The 16,275-nt window shown below is 43.3% G+C and overlaps 1 protein-coding gene across 1 annotated transcript in view; it reads left to right on the plus strand.

Moving 5' to 3' along the window:
- Window positions 1-15,930, plus strand: part of RBM46 (RNA binding motif protein 46) — a 107,814-nt gene extending 91,884 nt beyond the window's left edge. Inside the window, exon 5 of the mRNA XM_051819968.2 lies at window positions 14,541-15,930. Within this exon, the coding sequence (XP_051675928.1) occupies window positions 14,541-14,563 (23 nt within the window). The 3' untranslated portion in view covers window positions 14,564-15,930. The remainder of the gene's footprint in view (window positions 1-14,540) is intronic.
- The last annotated feature ends 345 nt before the right edge of the window (window positions 15,931-16,275 follow it).

Consider the following 16,275-nt stretch of genomic DNA (forward strand, 5'->3'; position numbering starts at 1 on the left):
TTTTCCTGGGTAGTCCTCCTAGAATCTTCCTTTATTTCCAAAAGTCTACTTCTTTCTATATCTCTTGGCTGAAAAACAACGTATCTGCCCCAAGTAAAATCTTTATGCTATAAGTAAAAGCATAAAGTTTAAAAATATAAAGATTAAGGGGCCAGCACTGTGCCGAAGTAGATTAATCCTCTGCCTGCAGCGCCGGCATCCCATATGGGAGCCAGTTCTATTTCTGGCTGCTCCTCTTCCAATCCAGCTCTCTGCCATGGCCTAGAAAAGCAGTAGAAGATGGCCCAAGTGCTTGGCCCTTGTATGGGAGACCTGGAAGAAGATCCTCGGTTTTGGCTTTGGATTGTTTCGGCTCCAGCTGTTGCGGCCATTTGAGGAGTGAACCAGTAGATGGAAGACCTCTCTCTCTGTCTCTCCCTCTCTCTTTAACTCTGCCTCTTAAATAAATGATAAATTAAATCTTAAAAAATGACAAACAAAACATATAAAAATTAGGAGAAAGGCAGAACTTAAGTGATTCAAGTTGGTTTCCTGCTTACCGTGGTCTGAGTGCTTTTATCAGTCCCAAACGCATATGTTGAACTCCTCATCTCAAGGTGATGATTTTTGAAGGTGCAGCCTGGGGCTGGTGTTGTGGTACAGTGGGGTAAGCTGCCACCTGTAATGCCAGGATACCATATGAGTGCCAGTTTGATTCCTGGCTGCTCCACTTCTGATCCAGCTTCCTACTAATGTTCCTGGGGAAAAACAGAAGATGGCTCAAGTTCTTGGGCCCCTGCCACCCATGTGGGAGACCATGACGGAGTGCCAGGCTCCTGGCCTGCCCAGCCCAGGCCGCTGTGGCAATTTAGAGAGTGGTCTAGTGAATAGAAGATCTCTCTCTCCCTCTCTCTCTCTCCTTCTCTCTGTCACTCTACTTTTCAAATAAATAAATAAGTAAATAGATTTTAAGAAGATGTGGCCTTTGGGAGGTCAGTAAGTCATGCGCGGTACTGATTCCTTCATAAACCTGGGAGAGACCCTCATATTTGCCATGAGAAGTTACAATGAGAAGCCGACTGGCTATAAGAAAGCAGGTGCTCATCAACATTGACTCTGCTGGTACTTTGCTGTTGGACATGGTAGACTCCAGAACTGTGAGAAATAAATCCCTGCCAGCAGCCTGGCAGAATAAGACATTGTCTAAATTGGAATTTGTTCCTTCTGTTCTTTTTTTTTTTTTCTCAATCTGCCATATCTTGACTATCCAAAGGGCCAAAACATTTTATTTCTAGGTCTTTCAACTTTTATACTTGTTTTTTTTCATGTTCTGTTCACATGGATGGATAATGTCAGAGATGTTACAGATGTCTTAAGGTTTAATGAAAAAGTTAGCTGCATCCCCGCTCTCACCAGGGGATTCCAATTCAATCCCATCAAAGTGGCATGTACCAATGCCATCTCACTAGTCCCAGTGATCAATTTCTGTTCACAATTGATCATAATGATAGGACTAAGAACCAAAGGGATCATATAAACAAGAATAGTGTCTGCAAATACTAGCTGATAGAAAAAAAAAAAAAAGGTAGAGAACAATCCAACATGGGAAGTGAGATACATAGCAGACCCATAGAATGGCAGATGTCCTAAACAGCACTCTGGCCTCAGAATCAGCCCTAAAGGCATTCCGATCTGGCTGAAAAGCCCATGAGAGTATTTCAGGCATGGAAAGCCAAGACACTCTGGGGAAGAAAAAAAAAAAAAACCTAAATGAAAGATCTCTGTGAGTGAGATCCCAGTGGAAAGAATGGGTCATCAAAGAAGGAGGTACCTCTCTCTGAAGGGAGGAGAGAACTTCCACTTTGACCATGGCCTTGTCTAAATATGATCAGAGTCGGTGAACTCAGGGAGCTTCCACAGCTTTGGCAGCTCATGACAAGAGCCTAGGGTGATTACTGATGCCATAAACAAGAGTGTCGATTTGTAAAGTCAACAACAGGAGTCACTGTGCACTTACTCCTCATGTAGGATCTTTGTCCTTAGTGTGCTGTACATTGAGATTTAATGCTATAACTAGTACTCAAACAGTATTTTTCACTTTATGTTTCTGTGTGGGAGCAAACTGTTGAAATCTTTACTTAATGTATGCTAAACTGATCTTCTGTATATAAAGAGAATCGAAAATGAATCTTGATGTGAATGGAAGGGGAGAGGGAGTGGGAAAGGGGAGGGTTGCGGGTGGGAGGGACGTTATGGGGGGGGGAAGGCATTGTAATCCATAAGCTGTACTTTGGAAATTTATATTCATTAAATAAAAGTTAAAAAAAAAGAAAAAGAAAAAGAAAAAGATTCCGTCTAATGCTTTTGAGACATTGATTGACACAGAGTAAGTACGTAAAAGTCATCTTAACCATGACGTACCTGTGAGCACGTAGCTAACCAACAAGGAAGGGATTTCAGGGTAAAAGCATGGTGCTCGCTTAGCACCAAGGGCTTCAGGGAAGCAGGGAGCACATCCTGCGTGGCTCTGAGTTCAATGACTGAAGCAGTCTTTAAAACACTTTTTTTTTTTTTTTTGAGAAAGAAAAGATCATTTGGAAAGAAAAGTATTTCTGTATCTTTCCTTTCAAGACTGTAACTTTCAATTGGCCTATGAATTTGCAATTTTGGCCACTTCATGGGGATATTCCACCTGCTACCTCTGAGAAAACCTCTCTACCTCTTTCACACTCTTACACTCTTAGCAGATCCTAACAAAATTCTTCCTCACTGACATTGTTAGAATGTGGGATATTACTGTAAAAAGTGGCCTTCAGAATCTTAGTTTTTGTAATTGTATAAATATAATTTTTTTTGACAGGCAGAGTGGACAGTGAGAGAGACAGAGAGAAAGGTCTTCCTTTGCCGTTGGTTTACCCTCCAATGGCCGCCACGGCCAGCGCACTGCGGCTGGTGCACCGCACTGACCCGATGGCAGGAGCCAGGTACTTATCCTGGTCTCCCATAGGGTGCAGGGCCCAAGCACTTGGGCCATCCTCCACTGCACTCCCTGGCCACAGCAGAGAGCTGGCCTGGAAGAGGGGCAACCGGGACAGAATCCGGCGCCCCGACCGGGACTAGAACCCGGTGTGCCGGCGCCACAGGCGGAGGATTAGCCTAGTGAGCCGCGGCGCCGGCCGAAATATACTTTTTAAAAGAAGATAATAACAGGATTTACAATCTCAGGAGCCCTGGAAAGGGAGTTTGGTGGACTGGAAACCACCACGATTTATTCAGCATACCTTGGCACTAGGATTACTCCTCTCGACATGTAGATAATTCCGTTAGGGAACAGCACACTGCTTCCGTGTTCTTTGCCACCTACATGTGGCCATAAGTAAATGCTCTTCCATGTGTGAAGTGGATTTTTTTTTTTCAAAATTGTGGCTTCTGCTTCCTCATTTGGGGAAACTTTGTGTTGCCATCACAGAAGTTGTTTAAGATCTATATCAAAGTTTCTGGATTTAGATGAATTGGCATAAAATATGATTTTGGGACCATGAAAGATTTGTCAGCATCTTCATGTTACCCATTCTCAGAGAAGGTTTTGTGAGTTTCTGCAGGTCTAGAGCTGGAAGCAGAAGTCACAGCTCCATGGTCATAGGTACCATTACCCTGCCTTTCTCCGTCTGCCATCTGTCTCCTTGGCAACACATTTTCTGCCTTGCTTTTGGAAATTGTGGTAAAGTAAAAACAATTTGGGTTGTTTTAGCAATGGATATGACTGAAGCCATGGCCAAATGGTAATTGTTTTTCTCCCTTATAGGAAAGGAGCTCTCCCATGAAGAAAGTTAGCAGTTGAGCATTTCATTCAGGCTTGACGCATCTCGTGGTTTCACAGGACCCCCATGCATGTAACCACACACTCTTCCAGGGGTCGTGGCAAATGCACCACTTGCAAACTGCCCTCTAAAAATGATATTTTGCACTTGAATCTTTCTATAGAAAAGAATCCTTTAATTTTATCCATGTGTATAGGGCTCCTTTTGAAACAATTTGGGTCATATTCTGAGAAGCTAGTTAAAAGTTCGCAGAAAATGGAATAAAAGGATAAACTTACTTTGCTGCAGATTTAAAAAAAAAAAATTTCATTCACTGGGCTGGTACTGTGGCGCAGCGGGTTAATGCCCTGGCCTGAACCACCAGCATCCCATATGGGCTCTGGTTCTAGTCCCGGCTGCTCCTCTTCGATCCAGCTCTCTGCTGTGGCCTGGGATAGCAGTGGAAGATGGCCCAAGTCCTTGGGCACCTGCACCAGTGTGGGAGACCAGGAAGAAGCTCCTGGCTCCTGGCTCCTGGCTGCTGGCTTTGGATGCAGCTCTGGCCGTCATGGCCATCTGGGGAGTGAACCAGCAGATGGAAGACCTCTCTCTCTGTCTCTACCTCTCTCTGTAACTCTGACTTTCAAATAAATAAAAATAAATCTTAAAAAAAAATTCATTCACACAAGTGATCTCCAAGAAGTTTATAAAAATGTATATTAGGATAAAACTATGCATGGATTTAAAAATATTTTGCCCAATATAAATGTATCTTTTAATCCCATTTTTCCATGAGATTTTTTGGATGCCCTAGTATTCTTTTTCTTTTATATTACTTAAATAGCTGATAGGAAGCCATCTATCAAAAAGTTCAGAGCATGGGTAGTATTTTCTCTTCAGGAAAAGGTAATTAGGACCAGTTACCATTATGACAATAATTATAGAAACAATAGCCAGTATGGAGCAGGGATTTAGTATATGCAATGGAAACGTCTATGTACTTTATGATTGAAAACATTTAATCCTGTGCATCCTTAGGACTTAAAATATCTTCAGGAGGTAGGGAATATGATCCTTATTGTATAAAGGAGAAACTAGGTGCAAAGAGCAATTCATGAACTTACCTGAGTCTAGAGCAAGTGATATTCCTAGGATTCAAAAGCCATGTGTCTGCAATCCAGAGTCCAAGCTCTTCTCATCACCCTGTAGAACTCCTCATGAGCACAGACACAAGTGGATAGATCAGTTAATTGAATAAGTTTCATACTTGTAATTTAGATTTTATCTAACCCAAGATTGAGTTATTGGAATGGCACCATTAGAATAAATAAATACATCAAGAAACCAACAACAAAATGGTTGATTTCTTAATAAGACTTTACTTTGTCAAAAATCCAACAAATATTATTTATTATTGATCAAGCCAATAGATTTCTGTGATCTTATTTATTAAAAGGTAATATCTAAAAAATAATAACATCAGTTTCCAGAGAGAAGGAGAGATCAGAATATGATTTATGGGATTTAAGCACCTGTGGATGATTGGACATATTGGAAGGATCCTAGTAATTCCCAAACAAAAGGAAAAAGCTCTGAAAATTCCTGGAACAAATAGCAACTGAGGTGTTTTATTTCTTTTTATAGTCATTAAAATGATTTTTCACATTCTAACCACAAACTTGAAAAATATAAAGAGGTCTGGTTTGGTAGTAGGGAAAAAGAAGGAATAGAAATCAAAGGGATGGGGTTGATGCTGTGATGTAGTGGGTAAAGCCACCGCCTGCAGGGCCGGCATCCAATATGGGTGCCAGTTCGAGTCCTGCCTGCTCCACTTCTGATCCAACTCTCTTCTATGGCCTGAGATAACAGTAGAAGATGGTTCAAGTCTTTTGGCCCCTGCACCCACATGGGAGACCCAGAAGAAGCTCCTGGCTCCTGGCTTCAGATTGGCACAGCTCTGGCTGTTGGTGACTGTTTGGGGAGTGAACCATTGGATGGAAAATGTTTCTCTCTCTCTCTCTGCCTCTCCTTCTCTCTCTATGTAACTCTGACAGTCAAATAAATTAATTAATTAAAAAAAAGTCAAAGTGACTTAGAGGTTTGACTACAGATGATTCACCTTCTTTCTGCAAAATCTCTAGAATTTTATCTCAAATCACCATCTGACATAAAATGAGGCAGACACTGCACTGCCAGTGAGTGAGTTGACACAAGGTACAGGAAAAAGCTGATCAATGTTTCTCACACTGAAGAATTTCACAGAGGTTCAGGTAGAACCTCTGTGTTAGTCCTTGATCCATCTCCAGGAGCCAGCAAAAATCTGGCACAGAGAAGGGTTCAACACACTGCATGAATAAATGAATGAACAAATGAATGAATGGTCTCTTATAAACATGAACAGAACTGTGCTGACCACCTGGCTTTCAGATGAAAATTGGAGTTTACCTAGAAAGGACAAGGGACCAGCTGCAGCGTGTGCCGTCCCTGAGATGGCTGTGTTGGGTACTCCAGGAGCAGGCACCCGGCAGGGGAACCCCGCCCAAGCACTGCATTAAGTCAGAGCTCTCAGGAGAGAGGGGAGATGGTCAGGGGAGGCTGCACTGTCAGGTCAAGTCTAGTCTTAGCTTGACTCTCCTCCAGAATTCGCCTGTAAATTGCATGCGGAGTTCATCTTGCCTTAAGGCAAGGGAGCCAGGCTTTCATAACTCTCAAGTGGCCACTCAGGGATGGTAAATCCAGAGGCAGAGGTGTCCCCGTCACCCGGAGAATTTCTATAGGGGAGATTTCAGATCCGAGCACTACAGCAACTAGCAGCAACTGCAGGCTTGCACTGGGCACCAGCCACGTCTGCTATTTCATTTCGAAACTCCCAAGACATTCCCTTTGAGTTGTTTGAAATTAGAGGGAAAAAAGTTTTGAAAACTTAGAACAATAAAATAGCACTGATTAAAAAAAAAATGCCTTGTTCTGAGTTCATAAGATAGCTAGCTGTAAGGGGAGGCAGGCTTAGTAGCTTCCTTTATAACCCACCCTCACGTCTCCCCTGAAATTCTCAAAATCACTCCTCTTAGTTCAACACAGAAGGCTTTGTTTGTAGGCAAAAATAAGGGAGGGGGTGATACTGAGGGTGGGAGTGACTGCTAGCACATATTTCAAAGCTCTGGGTGTCAGGACAGCCCCACACCACATGAAATACTCACTTGCCTGTGTGAGCAGGAACACAGTCCTTCTAGAAAGCCAGATGGCTTTTTCCCCAGTCACAGATGGTTCTATTTGGCTTGCGGTATCTATTTAGGTGTAATATTTATGTTACAAGTGTTTGCTGTAGCATACACCCCCCTTGGCTGGCTAAGGGGAAACCAAAGCTATAGTTTATTCATGACCACGGTGGGGAATGGATTTAGCATTGTCCGTGGAACTTCCAGAGCAGAAGGTATCCTCCTAAGAAATGCCTTTAGAGGGACACAGAGCCTGTTAGTAACCTGCTAGTGCTCATCTGCACCGTGGTGAGCCAGTCGTTGTTCCTTTAAAATAGGAAGATTTATTTTCTTAGCTGCAAGGTCTCTGAAGAACACAGACTGATGATGACAACAATGAGATTCCCATGTCTAGTGTCCTGGGTTTGTTGATTGCGTTATGATGCCCTGAAAGGGGCATACTGTGCATGTTGGGAGCAAGGTCCACTTGTTTACAAGGACAATGGTCACAGTTCATGATGTGATAGAAGTTTAAGGCGAGAGGGCCTCTAGGATACAATCCTCCTTCTGAAGTGGTAAAAGGAATGATAATTAGTTTTGTTTTGTCAGCATGGTCAGTTGGCGAATGACAGAGAGAGAAAGGTCTTCCATCCGATGGTTCACTCCCTAACTGGCTGCAGTGGCCGGAGCTGCACCAATCCAAAGCCAGGAGCCTCCACAGAGCTTCTTCCAGGTCTCCCACATGGGTGCAGGGGCCCAAGGACTTGAGCCATCTAACACTGCTTTTCCAGACCACAGTAGAGAGCTGGACTGGAAGTGGAGCAGCCGGGTCTCGAACCGGCGCCCATAATGGATGCTGGTACTGCAGGCGGCGGCTTTACCAGCTGTGCCACACTGCCAGTCCCCAAGGTGGATGTTCTAAAAGTGGAGCTTGTACCTGTTGGTGATAAAGCAATGCCTGGAGGTGTTGTATGAACCCATGGTTGTCTTTAATCCCATTTGTTAGTAAAAAGTAGCCTCTGGGATTGGAAATGAAATTCCCAAACATGTGGGACAGCAGGTTATTAAATCAAGAAGTGATGACTTTTGGGTCCTGGATGGAATTGGTCTTGTTGCTCTCAAGTCTACACAGTTATACTCTGGGCCTTGAAATTTCAAGAATTCCTAAGAGCTTTGTTCATGATAACTTCATGATTCTATTGTTTCTCCCCAGATTTCCTGATACTTTTAGAGAAGAAGGACAATGGGGTTTCTGAGTACGAGGTTAAAGTTTACAGAGCTTCTAATCACCATAACAGTGAATTCTGTGTCTTGTCACTGGAGAGACAATTACATCTCACCACCACCCCCTCCACCTCACCTCATCTCTTGGTTTTGTTTGTGAGAAAACAAAACCAAGCAAATAATATTGCTGTTGTCATTGTTATATTTACAATTATTAGAGCTACCCCTCCCAGTCCAGGAAAGACTTTAATTAACCTTAAAGATAAGTAAACAATAACCAGAATGTAGTCATACATCATTGTATAAAATTTATTTGGAGGATCTTACCTTTATAGTTAGGCCAGGATCATGTTATTGGCAAGTAGAACACACACTGGAGATTTTCTCACCAACAGTTGCAAAAGTTGACACCTCTGTTATTTTCAAATTGTGGATACATTATCCCTGCCATTGTGGGTAATACAATGAAGTGTTTTTGCTCTTCTCTACTTGAAGTCTTTGGTCTAGGAGGTGGTCGATGCTGAGTGCCAAAAGTAATCACATGCACTGTGCTTCCTAAGATTTTCTAATGTTTTCCCCCTGAACCATAGGTTTATCTGTGACAGATAATAAGAACACTCACAGATTCAATCAGTCTTTTGCCTGGGGCCAAAATCAAATATAGAGGCAGTCCCAAATTGCTTACATTCTTCCACCATATTCATTAGACATCTTTTCTTCCTTTCATTTCATTTCATTCTCTTTCATTCTCTTTGCCCAGCCTCACCTACTAAATGTCTTCTTTGCCCACACAGTTTCTATCATGGGGTAACACAATTTCAAAGCAAAATTATAGAGTGAAAAAAGACATTTCAGACAAGGAAGAAACAGAGTCCACTTGGTGTTCGTTTTATCCATCTATGCTGACCTCAGTGAAAAGCAGGAGGCCCAGAGTGAAAGTTAGAAGTTGCCTGTGTGATCCTCTCTGGGCAAAGAGCGTAAGCCTTCCTTTAGTTTACTCTAAGCAATTTGCCCAGGAGTGATGAAGTACCAGTGGGAAAGCAGGAATCATGTATACAACCTACAAAAGAGCCTGAATAGAGATGCTGTGAAACCCTGTGAGCTCCTCACAAGAAGGAGGCTCCATTAATCACAAAGTATGTCATTAAAGTGACTACCCAGAGGAGAGAACTTCCACTTTGACTATGACCGTGTCTAAACAAGATAAGAGTCGGAGAACTCAGAGGGCTTCCATAGCCTTGGAAACTCATGACTGGAGCATAGGGAGATTACTGATGCCATAGACAGGAGTGTCAATTGGTAAAGTCAACAACAGGAGTCACTGTGCACTTACTCCTCATGTAGGATCTCTGTCCTTAGTGTGCTGTACATTGAGATTTAATGCTATAACGAGTACTCAAACAGTATTTTTCACTTTGTGTTTCTATGTGGGTGCAAACTGTTGAAATCTTTACTTAATGTATACTAAACTGATCTTCTGTATATATAGAAAATTGAAAAATGAATCTTGATATGAATGGAAGGGGAGAGAGAGTGGGAAAGGGGAGGGTTGTGGGTGGGAGGGAAGTCATTGGGGGGGGGAGCCAATGTAGTCCATAAGCTGTACTTTGGAAATCTATATTCATTAAATAAAAGTTAAAAAAAATGACTACCCAGGGCGACAAATTGTCAGCATTAATATTTCAGTGGAAGATCCACAGTATTTTTATGTATTGCAATATATTCCAATGGATACCTTTCACTAGTGTGCATAAAGACTGTGCTTCTCATACTGACCTGAGCATCTCAGTGCCAAATGTTACATCACAGACACTGGAGTGGCCTCAACTTCAAGAGTTGGAAGCAGCCTCTAAGGTCAATTAAGTCCTAATTATTTACTTGACTAATTACCTAAATAAAATGCTTCTTTGCAAATGAAGCTATTGATTATGGAAAATGAATGTTAACAATTTTGTTTTGATTTGCTCATTTTTTAAAGATTTACTTTTATTTGTTAGAAAGGCAGGCTTATGGGGGGGTGCGAGCGAGGGAGGGAGAGAGAGACAGCTTCTATCCACTGGTTCATTCCCCAAATGGCTGCAGGAGCCTAGGCTGGGCAAGGACAAAGCCAGGAACCAGGAGTTTCTCTGGGTCTCCCACATGGGTACAGGGGCCCAAACACTTGGGCCATCTTTTGCTGCTTTCCCAGATACATTAGCAGGGAGCTAGATTGGAAGTGGAGCAGCCGGGACTTGAACTGGTGCCCATATGGGCTGGCATCACAAGTGGTAGCTTAACCTGCTGTTCTACATTTCTGGCACTGATTTATTCATATTTTTAACTGAAAATAGGTTTGTGGATTTTAAGCAGTATAAAAACTGAGTACAGGCCGGTACCATGGCTCAATAGGCTAATCTTCCACCTGCGGCACCGGCACACCGGGTTCTAGTCCCGGTCGGAGTGCCAGATTCTGTCCCGGTTGCCCCTCTTCCAGGCCAGCTCTCTGCTGTGGCCAGGGAGTGCAGTGGAGGATGGCCCAGGTCCTTGGGCCCTGCACCCGCATGGGAGACCAGGAGAAGCACCTGGCTCCTGGCTTTGGATCAGCGCGATGCACCAGCCGCGGCGGCCATTGGAGGGTGAACCAACGGTAAAAGGAAGACCTTTCTCTCTCTCACTGTCCACTCTGCCTGTCCAAAAAAAAAAAAAAAACAAACAAAAAAAAACAAAAAAAAACTGAGCGCACAATTTTTCATCCCCAGAATTCTTGTGTAGTAAGCATGGATACATTTATGGTCCTCGGCCTGCTTGGTATCCACCCCCAACTCTCACTGAAGCTGCCTCAAAGGCAATCATTCGCCTCCTTTCCTTGCCACACTTGCTGTTGCTTCATTTCCTCGTTCATGATTCTGGCAGACAATAAAAGATGAAGACACAAATACTGATTTTTTTGATAAAAATTATTTATTTGAAAGGCGGCATGTGAGTGAGAGAGAGAGAGAGACCACAGAGATGTTTCCCATCCACTGGTTGATTGCTCAGATGCTTCCAACAGCTGGGGCTGGGCCAGGCCAATCTGGAAGCCGGGAACTCCTGTGTCTTCCATATGGGAGCAGGGATGACTCAACACTTGTCTCATCATTTACTGTTTCTCAGGGTTGCATTGGCAGGGAGCCAGAAGTGGGGGCAGAGCAGGATTTGAACCCAGGTTCTCTGATATGAGATGTGATATTCCAAGCCATATTTTAACCATTGTGTCAAATGACTACCCACACCTCTGATTTGTTACACCTGTAGCTCAAGTTGAGCCTGGGAGATCTTGAAAACACAACAGAGAAAATAGTTAGTAGGAAAAGATGGTAGACGAAGCAGGGTAAGAAGATGCTGGGTTACAGTCATCAGAGAGCTGTGCATGGAAGGGAGGGCTTGTGTCAGGAGTGAAGTTTTAGAAGGCAGAAGAAAGTATTCTGGGAAAATAAAGAGGCAAGAAAAAGGAAACAGGAAAGGGACCAGTGAGGTTGGCACGTTGTTACGTGCTCTGCAATGGTACCTCTCCCTGTAACCCTCATTGTAATGCTCATTCTCTAAATTTCTGAACCCTACACAAACCATGAAAGGTTTGCAAGCTTGCAAAACAGAGGAATGAAAAAACACGAACCCAGCAGGGGAAATGGGGTTACCTGTATGCCACTCAGAGTCCCAGGGGAGCTGCAAAAATAAAGTGGGTGTTTCAGACTCTGGAGAGGTAAGCACAGCCTGGACGCCCAGTTAGAAAATCAGTCTGTGGGATTCATGTGCAACCACACAGGCTGGAGGCTGGCAGTGAAATCTGCTTCCGCTGGGTCTCAGGCAGATCAAATTGCCCGAGAAGCAGCACTGCTTCAAGGATGATGCCATTACCCTACTGTGGTAAAATCCTGGGAAAAGTGAGGGCAAAGGGAACAGACATCTACCCAGTCAGATCAAAAACAGACCTTCATTGCAAAAGGAAATTGAGAGTTGTCAAAGCCTGGTGTTGTCTACCTACTTCAGAAGCTTTTTAACTAATTAATTGTACTTATTTGGAAGCCGGAGTAACAGAAACAGAGGGAGAATAACAGAGAGAAAAAAAACAGAGAGAAAAATAAAGAGAGAGAGAGAGAGAGGTCTCCCATCTACTGTTTCATACTTCCCTCACCCCCAAGTGCCAGGAGGAAACAACAAAAAAAGCAGAAACCAATGAAATACAAAACCAATAACAGAGAAAATTAACAATGCCCAAAATTGATCCTTTGAAAAGATCAATAAATTTGACCAGTTTCTAGGTGGACTGATTTTAAATATATATACATGCATATACATATCCATATAAAATATATATATATATAGAGAGAGAGAGAGAGAGAGAGAGAATACAAATTGCCAATGTGAGGAAAGAAAGTAGAATTTTATGAACTCTACATACATTAAGAGAGATTTTTTTTAAAATTTATTTATTTGAAAGAGTTACAGAAAGAAAGAAGGAGAGGTGGGGGTAGGGGAGGTCTTCCATCCACTGGTTCACTCACCAGTTGGCTACAACAGCCGGAGTTGAGCCGATCTGAAGACAGGAGCCAGGAGCTTCCTCTGGGTCTCCCACGTGGGTGCAGGGCCCAAGTACTTGGGCCATCTTCTACTGCTTTCCCAGCCATAGCAGAGAGCTGGATTGGAAGTGAAGCAGCCAGGACTTGAACTGGTGCCCATATGGGATGTCGGCACTGCAAGTGGTGGCTTTACCCACTATGCCACAGGACCAGCCCCTAAAAGAGATTTAAGAGGAGGTCAGGGAGAACATTATGCCAGAAAATTCAAACACTTAGAAGAAATATACAAATTTTGAAAAATCCCAATTCCCTGAAACAAGATAATTAAATTTGGATAATCAACCTCTAAAAGAATTTTTTCAAAACTTTCCCATAAAGGAAACTCCAGGCTGATACCATTTCACTGGTAACTTCTATCAAGTACTTATGAAAAATATGGCATCTTTACTGCAGAGAAGGGGAGAGTACTTACCTGATTTTGTGAGACAGAATTTACCTAACCCTGGAACCCAGGAGAAACAGCATACAACCAATTTCAGGAAAACAGATGCAAAAATCCTTTACAAACTATTACCAAACTGAATCTAGTAGTACTCCAAAAATGAGCACTATTACTACCTGGCATTTAGAGTTTATTCATTCAGCAAATATTTAGAAAAACCAGAAACTTGCCATAGAGTAAAACGTTTATTATAGTTGCATTCAGTTATAGATTTGAAATGTCATAAGCATCACTGCCTCTGGAATGTTGTGTTCTGCATGGATCCCTGAAATGTGCATGTGTTGAAAGCTTTTATCCTTAGCATGGAGATGTAGGGAGGTGGTGGGACCCCTCGGAGGTGGGGCCTAGTGGGAGGTTCTTAGGTTCCTGGAGGTGCTGCCCTTGGAAGGAATTAGAGTAAATTTTTTTTTTGTGGGAACCTGAGCTAGTTCTCAAAGAATGAGTTGTTGTAGAAACACGTCTTATCCCTCCCTTGCTCTCTGGCTTCCTGTCTGGTAATGGGGTCTTTTGTCCCTGCATGGGTTTCTGTTTTCCTAGTGTTGTCTGTCAAAATATATTGCAGCCAAAGATGACCTGCATTAGATCTGATGCTAGGCTGTTGGGATTGCCAGTGTCCAAAACTCTGAGTTATATCACCCCCTTTTCTTTATGAGAACCTACCCCAGGTATTCACTTATAGTAAGAAAAAAGAACACCAGTGTAGACACAGTGAAATACTGGCATTCCTTAAAAGTTTGGTGTAATTTGACAAAGATTCTGTTTTCTTTTTGTCCTGTGCTCCAATCACCAGCATGTTAGTCACAAACAGGATTCTACTTGATGGAGGCTGTCCCTTTTTTGAAGGTGATTAGTGATCGTGTAACATGTTGTCCTATCAGATTGTTTTGGAGGTAAATGCAAAGTTTTGTTGTAAGTCTTTCCAAATTAAGACACTTTCTGACAAAAATAATTTAATTTTCTGAATAGACAAGAGATACCCTCATGATCACTTCAAATATCTTGCCATACAAGAAGAGTTGGTGTTTTTTGCATTCTAGCATTTATGTAAATCGAGCTAAAAACCAAAGGATAGAAGCTTACGAGTGCTTCCATTTCATTAATATTGTCCAACATAAAAGCCAGGCTTACAAGGCTTGAAACTGTCACTGACAAAGCCTCCTAAGAGGGATGGCACTCATGCCTCAGTGGCTAAAGAACAGTCCACACTCGTGCTTCACCCTTATTTCTAAAGAGACAGGCCATGTAACATAATTCATGCTATTTTTCTTATCTTCTTCCTGTTTGTGTTTTTATTTTATAGATACATTTTATTTTACAAGATAAGCACTTGGGCCATTCTCCACTGCCTTCCCGGGCCACAGCAGAGAGCTGGACTGGAAGAGGGGCAGCCAGCACTAGAACCCAGCACCCATATGGGGTACCGGCACCACAGGCGGAGGATTAACCAAGTGAGCCATGGCGCCAGCCCCACAATAAATCTTTTTTTAAAAAAAGAAGGGGGACGATTTACATCTTAGTCCTTTCAAGCTGCTGTATCAACATACCATACACTGTGGCTTATAAACAGAAGACATTCATTATGATTTTGAAGGCTGGGACATCCAGGACCACGAGACGAGCAGATTTCATGACTGGGGAGGACCTGGTTCCCCTTTAATTAACAGCTGTCTTTTTGCTGCGTCCTCACATGGTGGTGGGGGCAAAGAGCTCTCAGTTTTCTTTTGTAGGGGCCCAAGTCCCATGCATGAGGCTTCTGCCTTCAGGACCTAATCACCTGCCCGAGGTCCCACCTCCTAACACTGTCACCTTTGGGGTTAGGGATTTAACATAGGAATCTGGAGGGGACACAAACCTTCAGCCTGCAGCAGACTTGTAGGCCACATGGCTTAACACAGAGGGGGATTTAAACCAAGCCTTCCAAAGACCTAACGTTCCCTGGAGATTTGACCTTCAGTGACACTGAACGACTTCAGGGGCAGAAGAAAAATAAGCTACAATCTTTTTAAAACAATATTCAAGTTAATTAAACACTTTTTCAAAAACAGATTGATTTATTTGAAAGACAGAGTTACAGAGAGAGGTAGATCCAGAGAGAGAGAAAGGTCTTCTATCCATTGGTTCACTCTCCAAATGACCGCAATGGCCAGAGCTGTGCTGATCTGAAGCCAAGAGCCAGGAGCTTCTTCCAGATCTCCCACGCAGGTGCAGGGACCCAAGGACTTCGGCCATCTTCTACTGCTTTCCCAGGCCATAGCAGAGAGCTGGATGGGAAGCAGAGCAGCCAGGAATAGAACCGGCGCTTCAGGTCAGGGCATTAACCCACTGCACCACAGCGCCGGCCCCTATTTCCTTTTTTTTTTTTTTTTTTTTAAGATTTATTTTATTTGTCTCAAAGATTTACTGAGAGAGGTAGAGACACAGAGAAAGAGGTCTTCCATCTACTAGTTCATTCCCTCAATGGTCGCAAAGGCAGGAGCTGCGATGAATCAAATCCAGGAGCCAGGATCTTCTTCTGGGTCTCCCACGTGGGTGCAGGGGCACAAGGATTTGGGCCATCTTCTACTGCTATCCCAGGCACATACACAGAAGCTTGATCAGAAGTGGAGCAGCCGGGACTCGAACCAGTGCACCTATGGGATGCCAGCACTACAGGTCGGGGCTTTAACCTGCTGTGCCACCCCACCTGCCCCAAATTTGCTTACTTTTAATGATCTTCAAAAGTAACATCAAGGATCCAGTGCTGCAGTGTAGTGGGTGAGGCTGCTGCCTGCAGCACCCGCACCCCTTATATATGTGTGCCAGTTTGTGTCCCGGCTGCTCCATTTCCAATCCAGTTCCCTGCTATGGCCTGGGAAAAATGGCAGAAGATGGCACAAGTCCTTGCGCCCCTGTACCCATGTGGGAGACCCAGAGAAAGCTCCTGGCTCCTGGCTTCAGCCTGGCCCAGCCCTGGCTATTGTGGTCATCTGGGGAGTGAACCAGCAGATGGAAGACCTTCTCTCTTTCTCTGTCTCTCCCTCTCTCTCTGTAACTTT

The sequence above is a fragment of the Oryctolagus cuniculus genome, chromosome 8 (genome assembly GCF_964237555.1).
Source record: "Oryctolagus cuniculus chromosome 8, mOryCun1.1, whole genome shotgun sequence".
Classification (NCBI taxonomy): domain Eukaryota; kingdom Metazoa; phylum Chordata; class Mammalia; order Lagomorpha; family Leporidae; genus Oryctolagus; species Oryctolagus cuniculus.